At 42.9% G+C, this 26,071-nt stretch overlaps 2 protein-coding genes across 6 annotated transcripts in view; one reads left to right on the top strand and one right to left on the bottom strand.

Moving 5' to 3' along the window:
- Window positions 1-5,574, top strand: part of LOC121348784 (hepatocyte nuclear factor 4-beta-like) — a 28,462-nt gene extending 22,888 nt beyond the window's left edge. The window contains exons 9-10 of the mRNA XM_041458677.1: window positions 709-822; window positions 1,957-5,574. Coding sequence (XP_041314611.1) covers window positions 709-822; window positions 1,957-2,093 — 251 coding nt within the window. The 3' untranslated portion in view covers window positions 2,094-5,574. The remainder of the gene's footprint in view (window positions 1-708; window positions 823-1,956) is intronic.
- Window positions 5,575-5,705: 131 nt separating this feature from the next.
- On the bottom strand, window positions 5,706-25,765 carry ZDHHC7 (zinc finger DHHC-type palmitoyltransferase 7). 5 transcript variants are annotated; one of them, XM_041458679.1, is made up of 8 exons: window positions 25,620-25,765; window positions 20,215-20,300; window positions 17,617-17,945; window positions 14,890-15,014; window positions 10,409-10,505; window positions 10,084-10,165; window positions 8,817-8,947; window positions 5,706-7,811 (listed from the first exon to the last, which is right to left on the bottom strand). In XM_041458679.1, the coding sequence occupies exons 3-8, from the start codon at window positions 17,926-17,928 to the stop codon at window positions 7,635-7,637; spliced, it is 924 nt and encodes a 307-aa protein (XP_041314613.1). In that variant the 5' UTR covers window positions 17,929-17,945; window positions 20,215-20,300; window positions 25,620-25,765; the 3' UTR covers window positions 5,706-7,634. The 5 variants fall into 5 exon arrangements, with proteins under 5 accessions (XP_041314613.1, XP_041314612.1, XP_041314614.1 ...); XM_041458678.1 differs by having other exon boundaries at window positions 25,534-25,748; XM_041458680.1 differs by lacking the exon at window positions 25,620-25,765 and adding an exon at window positions 24,039-24,154.
- Window positions 25,766-26,071: the final 306 nt, after the last annotated feature.

The following is a 26,071-nucleotide window of genomic DNA, read 5'->3' as shown; positions in this document are numbered from 1 at the left end:
TCTATGAGGACAGAGAGAAAGGGTTTTAAGCTGAAAGAGAAAAGGTTTAGGTGGGATCTTGGGAAAAAATTCTTCCCTGTGAGGGTGGGCAGGGCCTGGCACAGGTGCCCAGGGAAGCTCTGGCTGCCCCTGGATCCCTGGAAGTGCCCAAGGCCAGGCTGGGTGGGGTTTGGAGGAACCTGGGACAGTGGGTGGCATCCCTGCCCATGGCATGGGGTTGAAATGAGATGAGCTCTAAGATCCCTTCCAACCAAAACCATTTGATGAATTGTAGCTTGAAGGGTCCTTCTCACTCCAGTCCAATCCCAGAGCCATTCTTTCCAGCCTAGCTCTGGAAACCTGGTGAGATTCACAGCAAAGGATCCCCTCTGTGGTGTGGCCTCCAACCTGAGACAGTTTAAGGCAGACAACACATCTTTTGTTAGAAACATGTAAAAGCTATAACTTTATGGGAAGCCCGGATAAGAGCAGCACTTGGGACACACCCCCAGGCAGAAGAGTGCAGCTGGAGAGCAGCTGAAAGCCCAGACATCCCAGGGGGCTGCTCCTACACAGCCAGAGGCTGAGAGCAGGGGAAGGAAGCAAAGATGAGCCATTAACCTTCACCCACAGAGGCCTTCCACATCCTCTGGATGGAAAAGATTTAGCCCAGAGCATCTTGTCAGGAGCTGTGCATGGAATGATGTCTCTTCCCAACTGCACTTGCAGGAACCTCTGCTGATCTCCAGTACCAGTCAGCACCTCCCAACCTCAACCTGGAACCACTGCCAGGACACGTCCTGCAAAGCAACATGACCTCTGTGATCCACACTGCTCCAGACCGTATGTCCCCCTTTTTGTGCTATTTACAGCCTATTTTTACATTATTTACAGCCCATCATTAGTGTCAGCATAAGCAAGGAACTGGGCAGCAGACACAGCTCAGAAAAAGAAAAAAATTAATTATTAAATTAAATTATTAATTTATTTAAAATTTTATTTATTTTGAAAAGTTTCTTTTTTAAAGCTTATTTATTTAGTTAACATTTTATTTATTTAAAAAAAAGTTTATTTATTTTAAAATAAATTTAAATTCTTTAAGTTATTGAAGTAAATGTGCGTTTAGTTTAGTTCTTTATTTTTATGAGTTTAAGTGTTACACTGGAATCAGAGCTCACAGCCCCCCTGACTGACTCCTTTCCACGATTCCAAATAGAAGTTAGGGTTTGTAATGGTAGCATGACCCAGGGATTTTGAGATGTTACTGAAACAACACAAGATTGAAAAAAAAGGGCTAGAAATCAAGACTGGGTGTTTCTATGGATTTGGCAGCACTGGGAGGAGCCACAATAGAGGACAGATGGTTCTTTATGGCAGGAGTTCCCTGTGGCTGCTGCCCAACAACAGGACCTGAATACAAGAGCATCTTCAATCCCCCTGGGCACTGCTGGGCTGTGGGTTAAGGCATTTATCCCCTGTAGGACCACGCTGTTGAAAAAGGAAAATAGAACAGGAGGTGGAATTTAACAACACTGCCATGTAATCACAATGTCCTGTACTCACAGTGTCCCTCCCTCTGCCAGTTACAGTCATTTACCTCCTGTAGTGTATTTTGCTGTTTCTCAGCTATATAAATGTTGGCATCATGTATTTTAAGTGGCTTTTATTTAGCTTTTAAGCCCCTTTCCAGCAAAGGAGATTAGAGAAGTGCTCTGTAGATGAGGTGCAGTGGGGCTGAGCTCCTCTCTGACAAGGAGATGAAGGATTGAAGAGCCCTTGGGGCATCCCCCAAGTGCAAAACACTGAGAAGAACTGGTCCATGTCTGCCAGTCCACCCTGTGCCTCCTCACAAACCAGGAAAGGAGGACGTGCCAGGATCCCCCAAGCTCCTGCTTTTGGGTTTGTAGGATGGTTTGCCGATTTCTATTTGAACAGCATCCAAGCCCACGTTAATTCTGTTCCTTTTCTCTCCCACAGCATCTCCCGAGACATCCCTTCCATCTCCTTCTGCCAGCACAGGCAGTGAAGACTATAAACTAGGCTCTAGCGCGGGGCCCAGCACCATAGTGCAGCTGCTGCCTCAGACAGCGATGCCCAAGCAGGAGATTTTATAGGCAGAGGAGGAAGGAGGAGCTGGGAGCAGTGTGGGATCCGTGCTGACAGCGAACCGGGCCCTTTCTCTGTGCAGAGGCCAGGCACAGCACGGCCCTGCCCGCAGCCTTCCCCGCCCGTGAGCCGGGACAGGCACAGCCTGCCCAGGAGCCTCGCCACGGGATTGCCCCCAGCAGCACCCCCGGAACAAGGACTGGGGTTGGTGCCCTCCTCAGCAGGGCCAGGACTGGCAGCTCTTCGGGTTTTGTGTTTGTGACCGTGGCTCGGGACCCTTCATCAATCCAGGGCCTCGCACGGCTCCTGGTAACCCTCACACAGCGTGGCCTGAATTGGGATCAAAAGGTCCATTCCCAACACAAATTTAATTAGTTGCACTCCCATTTCTCCTGTTAAGCTTTAGGAAAAATATCATCATCATCATCATCATCCTTAGAAGGCCAAGGCCTTATTCCACCCAGAGGGGCCTGGTCCCTATAGGGCAGCCAACGCTTAATGCTGTCCAGTTCTTTTTTATGAACAGAAGTGCCAACATTTTGCTCTTTTCCATAATTTCCAGTATAGCCAGAGTCCATTTGTGAGCCAGTGGATGGGTTTTACCTTGTGAGCACATCTAGCAGCAAAGATCTCTGCCCCTCACCATGGCTGCTGCTCTGGCTGATTTGGATAAACCCCAAATCAAGGCTGACTTATCCCAAACCCTGCTTGTTATCTCCTGCAAACTTTTACTGCAAACATTTTTGGAAGAAGCAAATGGCCCACAATACCTTTTCCCAGTACACAGATGTGATTTTTCTATAGTTTTGGGTTTCTTTCTAATGTCTGCAATGTGGCTCTAAATTAGCCAAGAAAAGCAACAGGCAAGCCTGTGAGCCATTTTTTATCAAAAGGGTTTGTATTTAAAACAAGGTGCTTCTGCCTCAATGTAAAATTTAATCAGCAGTTCAACAACAAATTGAATAAGCCCAGTGGTGACTACACAGCCTCAAGAGTTCCCAAGGTGCTGTCGTTGTGCTATGGAGTTGATTTGAATGAATGGGACCTTATTAAAAAGCAAATTATCAGATTTCCACACAACCTAAGCTCATTTGTGCACCAACCTCTGCCAAACAGCCACTGAGGGATCAGGAGTGGCCGTCCTGAGCCCTGGACACGATGGAGAATTCCTGGTTCTCACCCTCTGCACAAATTCCCCAGGCACCCCTCCCTGCTGATGGCAAAGCCGAGCTGGTGGAGCCCAGAGGGGCTTTGGGGAGCACCTGGAGCTGCCCAGCTGGAGGAAACACAATCCCAGCCACTGAAAGGGAGCCTGGGAGGAGCACCAGAGCTTCCAGCAGCAGGGGAATTTCAGCACTGCCACTCTGCAGCACCAGAGAGAGCTGAAAGCCATCAGAGAGCGGCTCGGGTTTCACCTGGATCAGAATGTTTTGTTTTTCTCCTGCCTCTGATGAATTTGAGCTGACGTTTTATGCTGATAGCCCTGATTTGAAACAGCTCTATCTGGAGAGCAGGTTCCACTGCAGGCATTCCTGCTGCATGACAGATGCAACTGTTCTGAGCCAGCATTGCTTCCAGTGCCTCCAGCAGCTCCATTCCATTCCTCTTCCAGACATTAAATGTACATTTATACTCATTAATGGTAAGAAAATAAATCTATGGGGGAAATAAATTCCATATTCTCGTATTTCATCCGGATAGTTTGCCTTTTTTCTTGAATTCAAAACCAAGTTTCCAAGGTTCTCCACTGATTTCTCCAATACAGATATCTATTTTTCATTAAAAAGAATCACCTCTGGCTGCAAAGCCTGGCTTCTACTGGATACTGATGGAATTCAAAAACTAAGAAGAAAATAAAATTGTCCATGCACCAAGGTGAAGGTTTGCAGCAACAATAATTTACTGTATAAAGGCCCAAAATAGAGTTTTGCTGTGAATCTTTCTGGCTTCCCTATCTCAAACCCCATTCTAATTAAACACACCTTGCAAATGACTATTTTATTGCAATGATTTTGTTAACAAAAGAGATTCAAAGCCATCATTTAATAATATTTCCCTTGTCAGGTGCCAGCTACTTATCAGAATGGGGAACTTCAGGCAAGCAAATCTTAAATATTTCTGAGTTATCCCCTTCCTTGCCAATTCTAATATTTGGCATCTTTAACATTGAATGTGGCTCCAATATTAACTTTATGCTGCACTATAATATATGGAGAAATTGCAGAAGTATTTTGGAGGTGCAAAGTTTTGTTTCTGTTATTAAAAAGCAGCCTGTGCTTGCTTTGATGCCTGTTGGATAATTTCCAGGGCTCTGGTTGGGGATGACAGGAGTGAAGTGCAGGAAAAGAGCAGATGTGTTACTGGAACACAGGCAGGAAAAGAATTAAAAGCTATTCAGAACACAAAAAAACATGACTAAGTGAAAGAAGCAGAATAAAAAATTAACAATCTCATCAATGAAGAAGCACCAACCACATTAAAATTAGAATTGACCTGTAACCCTGTTCAGAAGTAAAAAAATAATAAATATAAAGAACCAATGCTGGTGCATTTCATTTCAGTGTTATTAACAGATTCCAGAATCATTTTACAGCCCAATTTATGTATTTCAAAACCCCTTAAGCTATTTTCTTTCTCCAACAGTATTGACCTGAAGCCAACAGAGAGAAGCAGAACAATTATAGAAATTCAACATTTCTGCACAGGACAGGCATAAAGGAATCCATAAATGAATTCTTGCTAAGTCCAAGGCTTCAGAAAGGATTTCTGGGACAATACTGACATTACTACTAGAAATTAAACAAGAAAATAAAAAGGAGATAAATTGGCAAGATCCATCTGCTGGGATGTCTGTTCCCTTCAGAGAATAAACAAACTGTTCCTTAAAATACACATAAACACAATCAAATCATTAACCTGCTCCAAAATACCAGCAGCACTGGCACAAAGTTTGTGTTCATGGATTTGGAGCTCTTTTCAGCATAGAAACATCAGAGTAGAGCATGATACAGACCCAGAAAATATCTCAAAGTGCTTTTTAGAATTATTGCAAGGGAGCTTTGAGTCTGCCCATCCTTTCCTGCCATTTGTTCCTCCTCCCCCTTGTTTCGGTGGACACTCCCAAGCTACTGCTCTCTCCAGGCTCAGAACTCTCTTTGCTCCAGAAGCTGCAGAAACAGAGGAAAAATCCAACATTTGCACAGAAAAACTGGAGACTCAAACCTGTATTTAGCCCAAATTCCTTGGAAGTGCAAAGGCTGGAACACTGAGGTGAGTTTTCAGATTGGAAGTGTTTTCCCACTCACCTCAGACAAACTGGGTGGGAACAATATGAGCTTTAAGGTCCCTTCCCATGTAAATCACTCCATGGTTCTGTAATAAAATAAGCAACTACACCAGAGATGAAGGGAATGCCCAAGAAGGGCTAACAGAATGTAGCTTTAAATTCTTAATAAGCAGAGGAGCCTCTTTAATTTGGAGCAGTATCACCTGTTAATTAATATAAATACAAATTAATTACAAACCAAAGGATTCAAGAGTATTTCCCTGAAGCTGCTTCAATCTAAATATATGTGAAAAAAAAAAAACCCTGACATCTAGAGAAGTTAATCAACTAAGACTTCAATTCATTAGTTTATTCTTTTTTACATTAAAAAAAAATTACAACGTAAGGATTTGAAAAGCCGAGTAAACTGGATTTCACACGCACACATTTGCCAAGTCACAGGGTCCAACCACCTGGAGTGCTATTTTCTGATTTTCTCATTGAACAATATACACAGTAAGAGCCTCAGGACAAAGCCAGACACATTTTTTTCTCCCCAGTCTTTAAGGTGTGCAACTGAATCTGCACAGAATCCTGTGGAACTTCCAGCTTCCCCCTCATATTTGTTCACAGGACTGCAATTCCAGTGGATTTCCACCTAGGAAGGCTCCAGCATTCCACACCACCACCCTCCCCCAAGCAAAGTGAAAATATCCCAAAGTATTGCACAGTTTTGTTCACAGGGCACAGACAAGAAATGGATCCCTCGGTACCTTCAGCCACCCCATGGAACAGAAACTGATGGAGCTGGGATCAGGATGCCACGAAGAGATGGAGAAGCAGGGCACTGAGAAAGGAAACAGCTCCTGCAGGGCACAAAGGTTGGAATGCAGGGCTCTGAGCTGCTTGAGGTGGGACAGGTCACCAGTGCCACTGGCTGAGCAAAAGCAAGAACAGGACAAATTTAAGGCAAGTCCCAAAACAGGGAGCTATTTACTTTCTAGGCACGATTTCAAGCTATGCATCAAGGCTCCTGCTTTATCCTTTATATGGTCAGTAATTTATAGGTTAACAATAATACAAAAAATAGTCTAAATGTCATTTTTAAAGAATCAACTTTTAGCTGGATTTTTATGACTTGCAGCTTGTATTTCATTACTTGCAGATTTATGAACACTTTTTAGCACTACTGTTGTTTGTCAGGCCCACATAAAGCAGTTCTAGATCTATATTGCTCTCGTTTCTTCAAAGTAGTTTTGGTTGGAAATGGTTAAATTCAAAATAACTCTTTCTATTGCAGATGTTTCTACATTTAAGATGTGCTGTACTTGAGAAAGGAGGGAAGTTGCCTCTTTCTCTGCTGTCTTTGTTCAAGGGGTCATTAACAGCTTTCCCTCTATGAAAAGTCTGTACAGTATAAAAGGGGCAGAGCAAGTCCCTACAAGGACAAAGTGTTTGCAGTGAATGACCCCCAATTTGTCCACTCACTGTCACCTCACACAGCAGGACACTGGTCCCACTATCCCTGCACAGTCCACACCTGAGTTCCTCTGCAATCAAAGCATGAGGAACTGGAAATGCACATCCCAGGGCAGGATTTGGCCCCCCACCAGATTACAAGTGAAAATTTAGCCTTTCCCTAAATGCCAGATGGGATGGGCACTGCCAAACACAGGCCATGCTTTAGGGAGCCTGGGAAGACACAGGGCAGGGCGTGACAGTGCCTCCGTGCTGGGCACCAGTCCTGGGCATCACCTGCACGTGAGGAATGTGTGGGACACACAGGGACAGCTCTGCTTATCAGGACAACCTGAAAGAGAAAGGAGAACTGAACAAAGCACAATTCCCTGAAATCTGGACTGAGAAGGCTGTGTCTCACTGGAGATCAACTTCCACCAGAATGCTCCTCCTGATGATTGACAACTGCATCCAAGGACTTAGACTCGTTATAAAAACACACCGGTAATTCCCCAGACATGTATCAAATAAAAAGGGTTTAACAAAAAATTGGGGAAGTAATCTCAGAAAATAAATTACAGTAGCATGACAACATTTGGCTTCTTTAGTGTGACCACGTGCTTATCCTGCTGTGAAGATCATGGCAGATCCAGTTCCTGTCTCAGAATTAATGAGATGTCTGTGACAATAAACGTAGAAAACTCTGCTTGCTACAAGCAAATGTCTGATATCAGTTTCACCTGGTCACAGATTATATGCAGACAGCCTTCTCTGGCCCCAAAATAAATACTATATAGGATTCTTGCAAGTTCCAGCATATTTCAGCTCAAACAGAAAACTCAGGTCCTCCTTTCTTCCCTCGCAGTAGAAGTCTCCTGATCCGAAATCCTGCGAAGGGGTTGATCCACAGGAGGGAGGGCTGGCCCCCAAAAACAGATTTCATCCCTTCCCAGCGGAGCCTGCGCTCCCATGTTGGCTTTTCACTCTTCAGTCTTTCAATCTCCTGCAAACAAACACAGGCAGGGATGCACTGCTAAGTCCAAGGTTTAGTTTAATCTAATGGTGGCTATAAAAACCAGGTTTGCATTTTTATTGTGCTGTTTCATTGTGTTGTTCCTCAGCTGATTGGCTTTTTACTGTTATTTATTAATTATTAAGGGAGAAGTTAGAAACTGTTTTAGCCCTGTGGATACAGGGCAGAAGATTTAGAACATAAAATATGTACAAGAAGGTTGATACCTCTATCTCTTTCCCCCTCAAGCTAAAAGACTAAAATCCCAGAAAAGCTGATGGATCCATGTGCAATATCCTACACTACAAGTTGTTTACTCAATTAATGAAAGCAGACAATAGGGCTCCTGCTCCACAATTACTGGAGGCAGGATTACTCTCCCAAATGCATTATTTTGATGGTCATTTTTTGTGCTTCCCACTAACGAAAGCTCAGTATTTACCAGTTGTTTTGCACTTACTCCTCAGTACAGAAATACACTTTTAAACATGAGGAAATATTGAACAGTCCCAGGATTCAATTCCCTTTCAATTTCCAAGCAATTATTCTGTCCAGGTGTGACACTGCAGACCTAAGGACAAGGGAGCCAATGGCACAAAGTCTGTTTTATCCTCTGATAAAATGTACCACAGTGAGGTGACAGACAGTGATTTTCAGTGTAAACCTGAGAAAAGCAGACACCTCCCATGGCACCCAGCAGGAATTTGTGCCAGCTCAGAAGGGAAAGTCAAACCTCAAGTCAGAAGCTTTGCATTCTTTGTCATTTAAAACCAAATAACAAAATGTCAAAAAAGCAAATAGTGCAAGAACTTCTGTTAGGAAGCAACCCCCACTACACCATTCCAATCTTCCCCCAACTGCAGAAAATAAAAATGATGAACTGTTGAAGTTTTGCAGCTTTCTCTGAAATAACAGCCTCTCATGCAAATAAAACCACATCTAATCACATCTTCCCAGAATAAATTTTACAGAATACAAAAAAGTCAAGGTTTTTACCGTTTCATCATTGCATATTGAGTGGATTTGGGTGCCAAACATGACTGCAGTGAAAGTGAGAAACAGAAAACCCTCAAGGCACAAGAAGATCATCAGGATCACAGTTACAGGTGGGGAGAAGTCACTGCACTCTGTGAAAATGAAATATTGTAGTTACAAAAAAAAACCAACAGCAAATGATAGAGCATGTCCTACGTGTCTGGCACTTGAGATAATATTTCACATTTAAAACAAACTTCTGATTTTGCAGCAGCTTTATTTGCTGATCAAGAAAATAAAGAATTTTATGCAAGTAACACTTCTGGCTTCCTATAAAGCACATGGTAACTATTCCTGCAATCCTGCTTGGGATTTCAAGGCTATCAAATAAATGTTTGCATGAGGTGAGTGCAGAACTCAGAACTGCACATGAGAGAGCAGCTTGGAGCTTCCTGCATGACAGATACTGTAAAACCAACCCCACTCAGCCCGGACTTGCAATACAGATGTTCCACTTGGCTGTCATTGCTTTATTAATTTTTTTATTTTAATTCTCCACACAAAGTAATCAAGTTCTGCCTCACACATCTCTGGAGAGCCTCTGATCATCTGATTAACTCAATTATATTTAAACAGGGATAGTGTACAGAAGGTGAATGTTTCAACTAAAACAAAGTTCTAAGATTCCATCAATTTAATGAAATACTCAGAAAAAAAATTAAAAACCACATGGATTTCCCTGTTGCTTCATAGACCAAAAGAACACACCAACAATCTGCCAAAAGCACAAGACCAGAATGAGCTCTGGCACGTTGGAACATCAAGAAATACAAGCCAGAAGCCTAAATAAAAAAAAAACTGGGTTAGTTTAGGGAATTTCTTTTCTGCAGGAGCCCCACAGCTGAGCTCCAGTAATGGAAAGAGGGAGAAATCTGTTTAAATTTCAGGTGTCATTCCCAGAATTGAGGTGGGGCACACAAAGCCCACGTTTAGGTGATGTAGTGCTGAGGTGTGTGAGGACCAGCTCAGTTTCCTTCCTGCTACAGAGGTAGTGAATTACTCCTGAGTGTAAAGGGAGTGAGAACGCCCCTGACAGCCACAGCTCTTACAGAGAATGACTGAAGGAAAGGGAAGGAAAAACCCAGAAAGGAAAAGGAAAGTGATGGATAAACAGATCTGAAATGCTTTAAGGATATCACTGAAAGATGGGACTAAAATAGGAATGCTATGACTTTTCCCTAATATCTGCTAGACTATGATAATGAAAATTAAGTATTTATTTGCTCACCAGTCCACTGCCCTCGGACACAGGAGAAGAACTGAAATCCACAGAGTACAAGAGCATGAGCTGAAATTAGGGCTATGTACATCTGCAAACAAGAGACAGCATCATTTCACTCTGTCACTGCACAGAACACAGCAAAACCAAGAAACTTTGAAACAACAGCACAAAATTAAAATGAATATGGGTGGAAATACCTTGCAGAGAAGGAACAAACCCATCCAATTTAACAACACTATCATGTCCTAAAGCCATTACTCACTAAGCACAACATAAATTGTTACAAGCAAGGAAAATTCAGACTAAAATCAAGCTGCTATTGCTCACTTACCGTAAACAGAACAAAAAATCTCTGATTTTTCTCCCCCACACAATTGTTCACCCAGGGGCAGTGGTGATCCATCTTTCGGATGCATCGCTTGCAAATACTGGAAAAAGGACAAGAGGCTTCTTGAGAAATTGTATTTGAAATGTAGAAACAAGGGCAGCCAGTGGTCACAGGATGATGGGCTGAAATATTTCCTGACACTGCAGACAGGGATTTTATTTGCATTTCTTTAAAGAAATGTTTGTTCCCTCTCACAACTCAACTTTTGGTTGCGCCAAAATGGACTGGGTACATAAAATACTCCTCACAATAAAACAGATCCAGAAATTCAGACATCTGCAGCTCAGAACAAGCAAAGCTTCAACTCTCTCTCATTCAGTATTAATAAGACCCTTTCCCTTCTGGAGAAGATTTTTAGATAAAGTAAATATTTCACTTTTACAGGCTTTCAGGTTATAAATTTTGCTCGTGGATAAGAAGAAATTTGCATCTTCAAGGGAGAAACTGTCACTCTTGAGGTCTCAACCGGCCATACAATTCTAAATTTATGCAATCAAAATCTCAACTAAAGCACAGCTTACAGTATCAAACCTCACTTCCTCAAGAGAAAACACAAATATTGAAACTATAACCAGCACTTATCAAGCAGCTACTTGTTCATGACTGCTTGAACACTCCTGTTCTCTGCTGGTTCACTTGGTTCCTGCCCAATTTTGAGTCAAGACTATATCCACAGAAGACAAATAAATACTCTAATAACTCCATTTTACATCTGCCATACAGCAGCAGAGGGCTCAGTTCTGCAGCCAAATATGAAGAATTACACACCAAAAACTAAACAGTTGCAACATCTGTTGTAGTTCTTCATAAATCAATAGCTTAAGCAATCCGATATTCCATTTTCCCAGCTTTGTACTTAGGACAGCCACACACTCAGTGCTCCAGATTTTCCCACAGAATATCCAGAATATTAAACATTTTCACTTCAGCAGTCACCAAGCCAAATAAGCCTAAAAAATGCAGGCACTGTTATTCAAACCCCTTTGTTTTTGACACAGGCTAATTTATGTGTGGTATCTACAAGTGCTGCAGTGACAAACCACAAAGCAAAGCTGGGTGACTGTCACTGGAGAGACAAAAGAGAGAGGTGTGGAGGGAAATCAGTGCTCTGAGGCAGAAAATAATTTTTAAGTTGTCAGATTTGTATGATTCTAAGGTAATTCAGCATGAGACAGAACACACCATGTACAGGTTATGGGGAAGAATCCCAAATGAAGCTGCCTTTGCTCTGGGCTATCAAAACCCAGCCCCTACATTCCCCCTGCCTCTTGTTTTGTGGGCATTAAAGAGGATTCATCCTCTGCTACAAATGAATTTTTAAATACAAGTGAAAATCCCAATAGCAGATAAATACCACAACCACTCTCTGGTCAGCAAAAGTGGGTATGACTTGAGAGGAGACATTCAGGAGGCTCCTCAAAAGATTTTCCTTGCTGCCTGCAAGTTCAGCCTCTCATTTTCCTGAGCACCACAACCAGACAAGGCTCCTCATGTGCCACAGAATCTATGCCAGCACTCTAATAAACAGTATTAATGTGAAGTGCTGAGTAAAATCCTACACAGGCTCAACTGAGCTGAAGGCTGGAGGATGTGAGGTGGGCAGGACTCGATTCTGCTCATTCAGAATTTCTCACATGCCCACACAGAGCTCTCACAGGAGCTCAGATATCTGGAACCCTGCCTTCATTCCTGATCTGCCACCAACAATCTCACAGCAGTGCTTCCAGCAGTGGTTCTGCCTTCTTCCTACCCCATCCCCTGTATTTTATTCCTTTTTGGTGCAGCAGGAGTTTGGGGAAATCCCTCCTTGAGCTGCACCCAGGGTTGCTCACAAGAGAGAAGCAAACAGAACAAGCCCTTGTGGATGGAGGAAAGTCTCTCCTCCAGCCTGGAATTGCTGCTCCATGAACTCAGGCAGGTGCAATTACAGCTCTGAATGTCAAAGATAACATTCAGAAAAACACAGATAAAGACTCAAGAGAAATGGGTGTGGGTAACAGATATTCCCTGGGAGCCTGGTGGAAACATCTCAGTGACTTTATTCAGAGTAGCAGTTCCCCACACACAAACACAGGCACTCAGAAGAGGCAGAAATGATGACAGCTGTGTTCCTTCAGTGAAAATGAAATCCCATTCACTCAGGATAGGGTTCTTCCCTGTGCTGAAAATGTTAACTGCTCGCCAAAACATCACTTCAATTTCATCACTTTGTTTCAGAGATGCTTAGCTGTAAATAAAAGGTTCTTGCTCTTTTCCCCATCACTAATGTGTATTATGAAACTATTTTTCTTCCTTAAAAGAACTTCTGTTGCAGTGTTGCACAACAATTTTCATAACTACATCCTAAGAGTCTCTTCTGTTAATAATTTACTACTCAAAACATGCACTGTGGCTCTCTGAGTGTAAGTATTTCCCAACAGCAACCAACTTCAATTTCCATTTTCAAGCCTCTTCTATCAGCAAATTGCCACTTTGAATACTTGGGACTAGATCATCCTTTTAATGTCCTTGGAATGGGTTTGCAAACCAATAAAAAAATTGGCAGCATAATCAAACAAACCCTATTTCTATTTTTCTATTGGGTGAACTCCTGCATAGAAGGCAAAGAATCAGATTAACAGAAACAAAGACAATTAAACCAGAACCAGCTGCTGAGAAAAACATGACAGCAGCCTCACAACACTTTCAGGCTCTGGCTTTCTCTTTCAGATATTCTGTGGAGCCAGGAATGCACTGAGCAAGCCCCAAAATGCCTCCTTTACCCTTAGGTAAATCATCTGACAGATTATTTGACCAAGGATTAAAACAATTCTAAGACAGACAAAGCTGGATCCCCAAACAGGTGCTTGGGGAAAACAAACCCTTTGAAAATATCAGGAATTTCCTTTATTACAGACATTGTTCATTCTTGCTCTGCTTTAACAATAAATGTTGCTCAAATTGTTGCTATAAAGAAGGCATTTGAGCTCCAGGATGTCTGATACTCCAGCTCTTTATCTCTCATATAGAGTTCAACAGATTATGGCTTCACTTAGGGCTCCTTCCAAATCAGCAAATCCTACCAGGACCAAAGATGTGGGAAATGCTTTCCATATATACCTGCAAGGTCTCTGTAGGAATCAACCTGAATACGGGATGAGAAAATGAGTGAGATCCAGCCCATCTTTGCAGGGGCTCCCAGCTGTCCCTCATGGACACAGAGCCAGGCCATGTGAACACTGCACAGCTCTCCTGGATCCCCAGGGATTTTCCAGGAGCAGCTGTGCTGCCTCCTCCCCCAGCCATCCTCCAGTGAGCACTCCTGAGCTGATAAAGCAGCAGCAGCAGCATCCCTGCACAGCAAGGCAGCCCTGGGATCTGCACCTGAGCAAAGCCAGCCTAAAGCACGCACAAAGCAACTGGAGACCATTCCATCCTCGCCTGTTTATCCATGGAACTTCTTCCTTCACACTCCAGATCCAAAAACCCACTCACAGCTGAGAGAAGAACAGGAGCTCCATGCCAAGGCTGAGTATTTATAAATGGGAGCAGCTTCTCAGCCATAGCACTGAGCACTGACACACACAAGGCTGTTAATTTAGAACCCACAAAGCTCAGAATCATCTCAGAGTCCTGACAAGACTCTGCTCTGTGCTTTTGACAGGCACTAACTCAGAGATTTCAATTTAGTACTTCTCACAATTCAACACACATCACTCCCCACACCTAGAGAGCCACGAGAAGCATTTGCATCTTTATGTAAGGCCTGATTATGCAGGCACAGCTATTTTCAACTGGCACACAATAAACACTACAAAAGCATTTCCACAGTGCCTGAAAACTCCCAAGACGGAGAATTAAAAATATACATTAACTACCTCTTCCATAGCATGTTTAGTTCAAATGACCATCATTCCTGTCCTTATTCAAATGGATTTTCAGAAAGTGGAAGTGCATTTAACCAATTATTCATGCAACTTTGGAAAAATAATCTGCCAATTCACATATAACTTCAAATGCGCTGCAAAGAAGAGATGACACAAAGTAATCATTTAAAACTACTCTAAATTTTGTTAATTTAAGACTGCAGGAGTCACTTCTTAAATCAGCTCCCTCAGAAATTTGAGATTCTTTTCTTTGCCCTGCATTACTCACACACAGCACAGTAAATGGAATGATATAAAGGAAAAGATATTCACTGATCAAAATTATTTAAGACACCACAGCACAGTTATTTTAATAAAATCATAGAGTCTCTTACTTCTCTCCCCTCATCCACAGTAATTTTTGGCCATAGTGCATTACATTCATAAAATACTCTGCAATGTAGGAATTTGAAAGTATAGTGGATACCAAAAGGAATTTGTGGGGGAAAAAAGGAACAAATATCAGGAACGTTATTCCACGCCTCCAAATGCAGAACTCTTTAAGGAACTCTGGCATACCTGCAGTGGTGTGCACGCTCAGGTTTGATACTACAGCACTTGGGACATTTGTAGATCACTTCTCCTGGTTTCAGTTGCAAATTATCCATGTATTCTTTAGTGGCATTTCCTTTGGGCACAGCCCCCTGAAATCATTTCAATTAGAGGAGAAAAAGCTTCTTAAATGGCATGAGAGCATTCAAAAATACATTTCATAGACTTCATACCAGTAACCTCAGGATAATTGCTGAAATAAGTTCATTTATTCAAAGCCAGTCTCCTATAAGCCAGAATCAATTCCAAACGAATAAATTACCTCTGCTTGACCTCAAATTCAGCTTTACTCCAGCAAGACTCATCTCTGGCCAAGTATTAGCTTAATTCTCATAGAAAATCCTGTCACCAGCCAACAGAAATGAAGAGGGAGACACATCTTACCCTGCAGATACAAGCACTGCCCATCATTTGCTGAGGAGTTAGCCTGAATATTTATTGTGGCATTTGATTAATGGGCCAAGCCATACACAAAACTTCAATCAGCAGCTACTTGAAAGATGTTATTTCAACTCTGAAGCCAGGGTTTAACCACCTGGCCCAAGTTTTTGAGAACTGTAATTTTTTTTCCCTAAAATCTTCAGCTTGGACTCTGTTAGCAGGACCAGCACTGGTTCTTTACTCTTCTTTATTGTGCAGCTTTGTGGTAAAGAGTTGAAGGAATTGATTCAAAAGAAAAATAATTGATCGGGAAAAGAAATTAACTTTTAGTGATTAGTCATCTGATCTGATTATCACAGAGCTGCATCCTGAGTTCAGGATCTAAATTTGGATTAGTAAGGAGAAAATAATGGACTGCACCATTGTCACCCTGCTCATTTGTGGAGATAAGGCCTTATCTGTGAGGGGAAGTGATTGTGAAATCAACTGGGATGTGACATCCAAGTGGCCTTTCTGTACAACTGCTCCAGGTCAGCACTTCCTTCACGCAGGGAGAGCCTTCTGCAGGTCAGCCTAAGCCAACTGCAACACTCCACAATTAATTCTCATTCAAAAATGCTCCCTGGCAACATCAGCACTTGACACAAACACCTTAAGAAGTTCTGGGACAGAATTAAGAAGCCAGCAGGAACTCAGATTCCACTGCCAAACACCCCTCTGCTGAGGCAGGGAGTTTTTGTTACCTGTGGCCTGGAATAACAAATTTGTGTTTGTGTTAGGCAAGACACAGCCCAGGTCCTGTCCCAGGTGAGCTCTCTGGCTGAGTGGTGCTTCAAACCTGACCAGGTGCTCACAGGGGTACACAGAGACTTCCTTAAACACTCATGTTGTACTCCTGAGGTAGATTTTGCAATCTGAACGTTCTTACCCCAGTTAATATTTGGTGTAAACATCTCACATTCCCCTATTCACCTGCCACAAGGATGAGAACCTTACACCATGCTTTCAAGCATTTTGCTGACAAAAATAGATTCCATTTCAAAAACATCTTTCACAGTCACAGCCAGCCACCAAAAATCTATTTTTATATTTACAAGAGTAAATTTAATTCACATAGGTTTTGAGGCAGTTCGTTCCTTTCATCTTCGTTTCTATCACACAGTTGTGCCTTCCATTCTGGGAGTCAGCACGAAAGGAATGGAGGAAAACAGCAGTGACTCATCTCAGTTTGTATCATAAAAAACACCACAGGTCTAGAAAGATACCCAGTTTTATCAGCTCATATTTATAAGCAATAAATCCTTAAACCATTAACTCTCAGCTGTCACAGCTTGTAGAAGTTGTGATATTTCATCACTGGGTGTGGACAGAAGTAAATCAAAGACCTAGAAAATAATTAACTACAACACCATGCTGGGTTTTTGAACACTCCCTTAACTTCTCTATACTGGAGAAAAATCTCCATTTTTCTTCAAATATCTGAAGAAAGTAGATGTTTTCCCCAGATTTATTCCCTAAAAATAATAATAGATTTTAGTACAAAATCAACCGTTTAATCTCTTGAAATCTTGAGGAGTAAAAGTTCTAAGAAATGAGCACTTTCAAGAGTGCTCTTGTAAATGCACTCTTACACCTACAATGCTTCAATGTGTGTTCAGCTTAAATCTCCCCTCCCTCTGACTCCAAATATTCAAAGACAAAAATGCAGGAATCACATGGAACAGTGGTTTTTCCATTATGCCAAGTGTACCTGAGGTTTTGTAGCACATCCACCTCTAAAAATCCTTCCATGTGCCACAAATGGGAGCAATTAAAGAGATGCAAAAGGATGAAGGTACAAATTTTGAAAATAAATCTGATGAAAAAAAGTAAGAAAAATGAGGACAGGGAAGACTAAACTTTATTAGCTTCTTCAGGACCTGGAGTAATATTTTCCTGGTTTTTTTGAGTCTAACACTTTTATAAATTTTATATAGACTGTTCCTCTGTGGTTTCATTAATGAAATAACAGGAGAAGTAGAGGAACCATCCTGATGATAACCACAGGTATAATCTAAACCTTGAGGATTTTGAATCTGACATGAGGATTTTGAATCTGACATGAGAAGTTTGATTCTAACACAAATATTTTGAATCTAACATGAGAATTTTGACTAACACAAATATTTTTAATCTGACACGAGGATTTTGACTCGAACACGAGGACTTTGACTCGAACACTACTTTTCGCAGCAGAAGACCTGATATCACTTCTCCAAACTTCTATGCAGGTGGAGGGGACAATCCAATGCCAAGGAACTCCTGGATACTTACTGGATCAGTGAGCATAGTCCTCAGATGTGACGACAGAGCCAGCACTGCCAAGCAGTTAAAGAGAACCCCGTTGATCACGGAGTACCAAAAGTCTTTGGAAGGCAGCAACATGACAAAAGTCACTACAAAGTCTGCATAGACCACCAGGAGCCAGGTCATGATGGCACAGACCATGCCACAGCCATCCCGGATGAACCAGACCCTCTCAGCCATGTCAGCCTCCGAGGAGGAGGAGGAGGAGTCGTAGCTGTCATTGTCGGCCAGGAGCGGGTGGTGCTCGACATCACGGAAACGGTGCCCTGATGACTGCATGGTTTGCTGGCCTCGCCCTGCAGGGACAAACACACCACCACCATCATCATCATCACCATTATTATTAATTATTAATGAGGAAATGGAGTACAGCTGGCTCTGGGTTTTGGTTTCTGGGAGATAAAGCATGTTCAAGTTCAAAATAGAATTGGGATTCTTTTTGATCGACACCTGAGCGATTCTGTGACTACAGCAAGATGAATATGAAAGAAGGGGGGGCACATTTTAAGGTTTTGGTTTTAGGGGTTTTTTTGTTTGTTTTTAGTTTTGTTTGTTATTGGTTTTAGTTTTCATTTCTTATTATTCTACTCTAATGTCATTGGTAATAAATTAAGCTGATTTCCCCAGGTCAAGCCTGTGATGGTAATTGCTGAGTGATCTCTGCTGCTCTTATCTTGACCCACAAGCCTTTTTAAAATATCTTCTCTCCCCTCTCCAGCTGAGGGGAGACACAGACTAGCTTTGGTGGATGTCCAGCCAGAGTTAACCCACCACTAACATGCAACTTTAATGCCTGACAAAGGGATTTTAGAGTGGTTTCATTTCCATCATGCTGTGCTCACAAACCACTCCTACTCTTCTGTTAAAAACTCAACTTCTCTCTTTTATCTCAAACTAAAATGGTAAAGTTTTCATTAAATTACAGCTCATGTCTCTCTGAAAACAACAAATTATGGCACCAGACTGTTGACTTTTCATTCTGCTCCAGCGAGGGAAGAGTAGAAAGAAACCAGGATGGAAATAAAGCTGTTCTAGTACACTGCTCATAACAAACAACACAGCAAATTAGAAAGCAGCTAAATTTGTTGACAAAAAATGTTATTGTTTTGGAAAAACCACAAGCCTGTTACAAAGATATATTGGAAAACTTATCAAATGGTCTCAGATCAACCCAAACTTAAGGGAAACAAATGGTTCTGGTTAAATGGACATGGCAATGGATTACATCAATCAGATTTTCAAAGAACACATTAATTCATTTAATTTCATGAAACTCTTTTAAGGGCTTTGTTGTCCTTCCAATATGGAGCAAAAACCAGATGTGAAGCCTTAACAGTTCTCATGAAAACAGAATTATTTTCCAGACATCTCTCCCAAGGAAAGATATGGAATGGCAGAACTGAAGTGCTATCAACAGAGAGGAGACAAATCAAAGCTTAAGCATTAGGTCTGAAGAATATCCTGATGCTTTAAATGTATACTGTGTTCTAAAAATCATATTGATTCTTGCTATTAAAGGCCATGTCTGAGAGAAACCTGAAAGCATTTCTATTGATTTATGACAGGCACACAGAGGTCTCCCTTTTTCCCCCCTTATTAATGAGAGCCTATACACGACTGTAGGGATTATGGCACTGCAATTTCAATTTCCATCCCAAGACCTTGAATATGGGATCACTTTGTTCCTCTAGAATGGTCCAAGTGACCGTTACCAGGTGAAGACACTGGCACTGAGATGGTGTTTGATGAAGCTGTGTTTGTCTAAACCCTTTTAAAAACTCTTTATCAGGAATCAGAATAACACATTCTGCCCAGGAAATCCTTCTGATCCTTAAGCTTTGATGTCAGAACCAGGCAGGAGCAACCCAAGAAACCAGAAATAAAAATAAATACATGCAGAAGCAGCAGAGAGATGTGAGGGCAACTGCAAAAATAGCTGGGAAGCTCCCAGGACACTGTGAGGTGTCTGAAGGACACATTCTCAGCTTGTGGAACAGAACAAACTGAAATTCAGCTCTGCTGCTTGGATCTATTACAATTTCTAGGAGTTAAATTGTATTTTCTGTTCACACATTGGGGTTTTTTTGGACAAAATTCCTCTCTCTCACCAGAATGCAGATGCTAAGCCAAGGATGAAGATGTCACACACTAGAAAATTTCCTTAGCAAAGAATGAGCTTTATATTTTTATTACTTAAAAGTAATTCAAGCTTAATTTAACCTGAATAAGGCCCTCTTTTCACCCAGTTCAAATTACCCTGATCTTTCTTAATGTTCAGAGTTAAAACTACAATCTGTCCCAATTAAGTCCAATAGCACTTTGGGACATCACCACCCCTTGTGGTCAAGAAAATTGAAGTGTCATAAAAATACATAATATGCAGTTGAAACATGAAGATAACCATGCAAATCAGTTATTACTTCATTTACAAAGGGCTTCTAAAACTTTTAAAGAAGGTTTTAAGTATGGAATGGCACAGAATTACTGCATTAATTTTGCTTAAATGTCTTAAAGACAATAAAAAAATTTTAGCACAATTGAAGAAATCCAAAGCAAAACAAATACCTCAAAAACGTTTTGTATGTTATTCTGACATCCTGTCCTGCCTTTGGCTTATCCCTGGTTATTCACATAGTCATGTCTGATGTAATCTGCAAAGACATCACCAACAAACTGATTAGCAAAGTTGCAACAGGAAAATACTGCTAAGTACAAATAATAGACATCAATAGTAGCACTCTGAAACATGCTGCATGTAGCTACAATGAAAAAGTTCGTGTTTTATTTAGAAAACCAGGTACTTGAAACCTTGACATTTTTGACTGTTAACTTTTGGAAATCACCACATGGCACTTGGAGCAGGATTGCAGCACAGAACCTTGCATTTCATTTCTATTTGGGGAAGAGAACAGAAGAGGTGTGGGCCTGAATTGCTGTCTGATTAAAACTGCCTAAAGAAGCACCTAGGGTTTTCTTCTTCATTGGTTTTATTCTCTATTTATTTGATTTAAATTTTGTGACGTAGAAATCACTCTTATTTGCAAGGTTAACTTAATATGTTTTGAAAGTAATATAAGGATTCTGACATTTCAGAGCTACAGCAAATACAAAGTCACTTTCTTGAAAAGCTTCTGAAGGCAGCTTATTAGAAATAGATACTCCAAACACATCATTATGGGTGGAGCTCTTCCGTACCCATTTTCAAATGTGCCCAGTTCAAGGGGAATTGGAAAGGAGAAGTCTCTTACCTTATGTAAACAAACCCAAATGTTCTACTGCAAGACTAAACGGTAATGCAAATGTTTATTATGAATATATCAGAATTATGGAAGAGATTGGGTCGGAAGGGACCTTTACATGTCACCTAGCGCCACCATCTAACACGGGCAGGGACATCTCCCACTATGCCAGGTTGCTCCAAACCCCCAAGCAACCTGAGCTTGGACATTTCCAGGGATGAGGCACCCCTGACAGAGCTTCACCACCCTCACTGTGAAAAACTTCTGATATCAAACCCCAAGCGACCCTCTTTTAGTTTAAAACCACCCCCCTTATCTTCTGTACCGCTGCAGGAAGCTGTGATTGCTTTGCGGTTTGCTTTACCAATAAGCTTTTAGACTTTCCTTAAACTTCACAATATTGTGAAACGCACACCCATTAAGCTGTCACTGAGGTGGCATCTGGTGGCAGCTGAGCAGACGCAGGAGCAGAGTGTGTGCCATTAATGCGCAGTGCCACCCACCCGTGGGGAGCTGGGGATGACAGGCGGCGGCACACGACACACTCAGCCTCTGCAGGTGAAATATTCAACTCAGCCACCGGCTGCAATTGCTCCTGGGGAGTTCACTGACGAGACAGGGACGTGATTTGTTCACTCAGTCCCTAATCCCAACTGCAATCCTGGGCAAAATCTGTGTTTGTCACAGCCTCACCAGTTACTGGTTGATGTGCAAGTGTCCCCTCAGCTCAGCTTTGCAGGGATAATGGATTTAGGCATTCCCATGTGATCTGCCCCTTCCTTCTCCTCCCCAGCTGCCCACACCAGGGCCCCCACCTGGGTCCCTGCAGGGGAAGAGGATCAATGTTTGAAAGCTCTCCCTTTATGAAGAGCTCAGCATCCCCACTGAGATGCTCACAGCTTCCCTCAACTCTCATTTATTTGCTTCAATGCCTGTCTTAACCAAATTTACTCTTTGTTGCATACTTAGAGTACAAAGCATTACACTTCAACCTCTAATACATCAAGCAACAGTTTTTAATTTGACCTCGTACAAATCTTTATTTAGCACCAGAAGGTAACACCAAATTATTCAGTGCTTCATGCCCGATGTTATGTTTGCACATGGGGGTATATTAAACCTGAGCCAACCCTGTTCCACTCTTAGGTGTTATTTGAAATTCTCAAGTTGGGAATGTGTCACCTGACCTGCACCTCACTGGTACTGAAACTCAGGTCTAAAATGCAGATGTACTGTTGGAATAAAACCAAACAACTTCTGAAGAAGTTATGTTATAAACTCATGGCCAGCAGAAGGATGGCGTTGTAAGATCACTGGGTTTAGTGGAAGAAGGTTGCAAAGGGCATTGGGAAGACAAATGACACAACACAACTAATTGTATCACAAGGTCCCTGAGCTGGTAATTAAATTAAAAAAAAACCAGGCATTTCAGAGTTAAGAATAGTCCTTTTCCCTGCTATTTTTTGAGGATGAATAGAAAAGCATAGCTGTAGGAAAAAAGAAAAGCTTATTTCTCTGTGATTTTTTTAAACAAGTAAGAATTTATGTACAGGCTAAAAATCCATCAGCTGTCAAAGCATAACTTTTTTTGGTTGCCTTTTCCTTCAAGCTACACAATGGACAGTTCCTAAGATTCCTCCCATTTCAGTGGTAACACAATAAAGAAAATGCCTTTATTTCAACATTTCTGATTGCTCTCCATAGTTGTAGAGACACGAACACACATTGCACATTAGAATAATAGTCCTGCAGCACTTGCATACAATGGATTTAAATCCCACCTGGAAGCAGAGCACTGGTGGCAAATCAAAATTACAGCCCTGTAATCTCCCTAAGAGGTTACAGCATAAACATTAACTCCAGGAACTTGGGAGTTTTAAGTAAACCAAGCAGGCAAACCTCCTCCTGCACCCATGGGCAATTTGGACTGTGCACTGCTGACCGATAAATATCGATCAGATAACGTCTGCACAGAGTCACGTCTCATTTAGAAGAATCACCTACTTTCATTACAGATCCAGCAAGCCAAGCTGCAAAGGCATTTAAAAAGTCAGCTGTGGCTGTTTCAGCTCTTTCCCAGGGGATGGTCTAGCAGCCACCCTCTCAGCAATTTGGGAACCTGGGATGTCCTTAACACAACACACACAACTCTGGAGAGGAGCAGCTGGAATAAATGATACAACCCTGGAGTGCTGCCATCAACTTATCCCCAAATCCATGCTCAGTGGCACAGCTCAGCATCTCTCCAAAACCCTGTTGTTGTTCTTACAATATATTAAGTGTCTCTTGGATTTCCCATTTATGCCTTGCAGCCCTTTCCTTGCGCTGGTCCATCTCTGCTCTCCTGCAGGCACACAGGGACAGGTCACAGTGAACATGGAATTAATGTGAGATTATTTGTGTGTACACATTGAAGAGAATATTCACCAAGTACATATTTAATACAGTCAAGTGTCAAGCTGCTGTAACAGTTCTCCTTAAGCCAGTCCATCATGAAACACTGGAATTGCTCCTTTCCAGCTGTGAAAAGGGGATGTGCTGCTTATAAATCAGCTCAGACTAAAGGTATACAGAAATACTTCAGCATAACTATGAAGGTCTTATTGGGAAGTTGATAATCTAATTATTTATGTCTTTTTTTAAACTGAAAGAGAAGAAATTTAGTTGAGATATACAGAATTAATTGCTCCCTGTGAGGCTGGTAAGGGCCTGGCACTGGGTACCCAGAGAAGCTGTGGCTGCCCCTGGATCCCTGGAATTGCTCAAGGACAGGCTGGATGGAGCTTTGAGCAATCCCATCTGCTTGAGGATCTTCCCAGAGGGGCTGGGAACAAGATGATCTTTAAGGTCCCTTCCAACCCAAACCATTTCTATGATTTATGCCAGCAGCATCTTTATAAACATCCTCAAAACCCAGAAATGAGAAGTCACAATAAAAGAAGTTATTAAAAATGCAGGAAAACACCCCAATGCATGTATTCACAACACATGTTTGTACAAAGTATTACAAAGCCATCAGATATGGAATAGATTTATGATACCAAATCACTCTTCCAAAAGCACAAAGTAATACAAGAGATGCTCAGCAGGATATCTTTTCAATAACAGATCTTTCACCCTGAGATGTGAAAGTCAAAGAAAATATATTACCCATGACTTTGCTGCCCAGCAAAGAACACTATCTGATCCACCAAGAGTTCACTGGGTACAGCAGCAAGGACAAAAGGCTCCTGGATTAAACAACCTTCACCTGAGAAGGACACGAACACAATCTGTGGCTGGGCTTTGATTTCTGCCTCTTCTGGAACAGGGCCACAGGCTCAAATTCAGATCAGACTCCACAAGGCTGCAGGCTCACACCAATATCAACACTGGTATGTACCAGCTGAAAGTTTTACCTCTTTGCCAACAAAAATTGCATGGATCACACCCTACTTGAGAGAGTAATTTTTTTATTTCTAAGTTTTGCATTCATCAGTGCACACTCTATCCTCACACTCCACTGAAGAGAGCTCAGGTATCACACACAGTGATTGCTCTGTGGTATCAACCTTGCAAGCACATTTTTATGTCAGCTGTTATATCCACATCTATATCCACGTGATTCTTCTTCCCAGGTTCCAAAAAAATAATGCTATTGGTTAAACTATTCTCACTAGCAACTTGCAATATTCATCAGAGCAATGCTTAAGTCTTTGTCTCAAATGTTCCTCGTATCAGACACATAAATCCTCGTATTTCCTCTATGTTCATGTTCAGCCATTCAACCACTGCAAAATTCCATCCATTCACTTTCCTTAAAAGTTCTCCGTCCTCATAAAAGGCATAAAAAAGAAATCGTCAGATCTGTATGATACAAAATATACTATGCTAAGGGAAAACCAAGAAGAGAGATAGTGTATTTAGAGAGATAAAAGTATCACCAATTCCTTTCAGCCACAGATATCTCAGCTATTTAACTCTAATCTCAAACCACTAGAATTTCACATCAGTTTCATCTCCTAATGAACCACTACGGCTCCTTTTTATCTACAAATTTTCCAAGTCAGAGAGCATTCACTTCAAAAGAGCTAATTTAAGTCTGTTAATGTGAACAGTCACGGCGACTTCAACCTAATTATGTCTCCAGCAAAGCAAACAGTTACATCACTGTAATTCTGCATCCCGATCCCTTCATACACGGGGATATTCAGTACAAAAAGTAGCCAGTGATTTCCCAACCCCTTTTTTTCACGGCACAGATCACACACACGCTGTGCTGCACGAACCCACCCTCTCGTTTGAGAGCTATTTACATTCCCACTCGTGCAAGCGCCGTTCTCCCCTCATGGAAACGAGGAAAACGAGAAGCACAGAAACCAGGGAGACTCCCCGGAGCAAGGGGCAGGGCACGGCCGGAAAGGGGCGAGTCCGACGGGAGCTGCCCGCTGCCCTTCAGCTTCGCCCGGCGGCAGCCCGGGCTCCGCACCGCCGGGGCACGGGGGCACGGCCGCGCTCTGCCCACAGCTGCCGGTGGAGAATTTTTCATTTTCTGGGGGGTGTAAATAACGCGGAAAGCGACAGCAGACGCAGAAACGCCCCACGCACTGCGCCCACACAGCAGCCCAGCGCCCAGCCCGGCCTGAGGCGGCTCAGCCCCGCTCACCTTCCCCTCTCGCCCTTCCCGGGGCCACCGCGCTCCTTGCCGCGGGGAGCCGCCGGGGCGCGGGGAGGGACCGCGAGGTTTATTACCTCAGCAGCAGCAGCGGCAGCGGCGGCGGCGGCCCCGCTGCCCTGGCGCGGTGGGGCGGTGGGGCCGGGCCCCGGCCGCTGGAGCTCCGCGCCCGCCGCCACCGCGCCCGCGGCTCCCGAGGCTCCCGAGGAGCCGCAGGATCCCGGAAGCGGCGGAGGCGGCGCTTCCGCGGGAGGCGGAAGGGACGCGCGCGCGGCCTTGCGCAGGCGCGGCGGGCGGGGCGCCCTTGGCGCGGCCCTGAGGGCAGGGCCGGGGCCGGGGCCGGGGCAGGGCACACCGGCAGCTCCCTCATGGAGCGGGCACGGGGGGCAGCGATCCTCCCGTCCCACCCCGGCCATAGGCAGGGACACCCGCAGCGCCCTCATGGAGCGGGCACGGGGGGCAGCGATCCTCCCGTCCCACCCCGGCCATAGGCAGGCACACCCGCAGCGCCCTCATGGAGCGGGCACGG

This window comes from Pyrgilauda ruficollis, unplaced genomic scaffold (assembly GCF_017590135.1).
Source record: "Pyrgilauda ruficollis isolate IOZ18807 unplaced genomic scaffold, ASM1759013v1 scaffold13, whole genome shotgun sequence".
In the NCBI taxonomy this organism is placed as follows: domain Eukaryota; kingdom Metazoa; phylum Chordata; class Aves; order Passeriformes; family Passeridae; genus Pyrgilauda; species Pyrgilauda ruficollis.
Note: the sequence above shows the minus strand (reverse complement) of the source record. Positions and strands in the feature narration are given on the sequence as shown.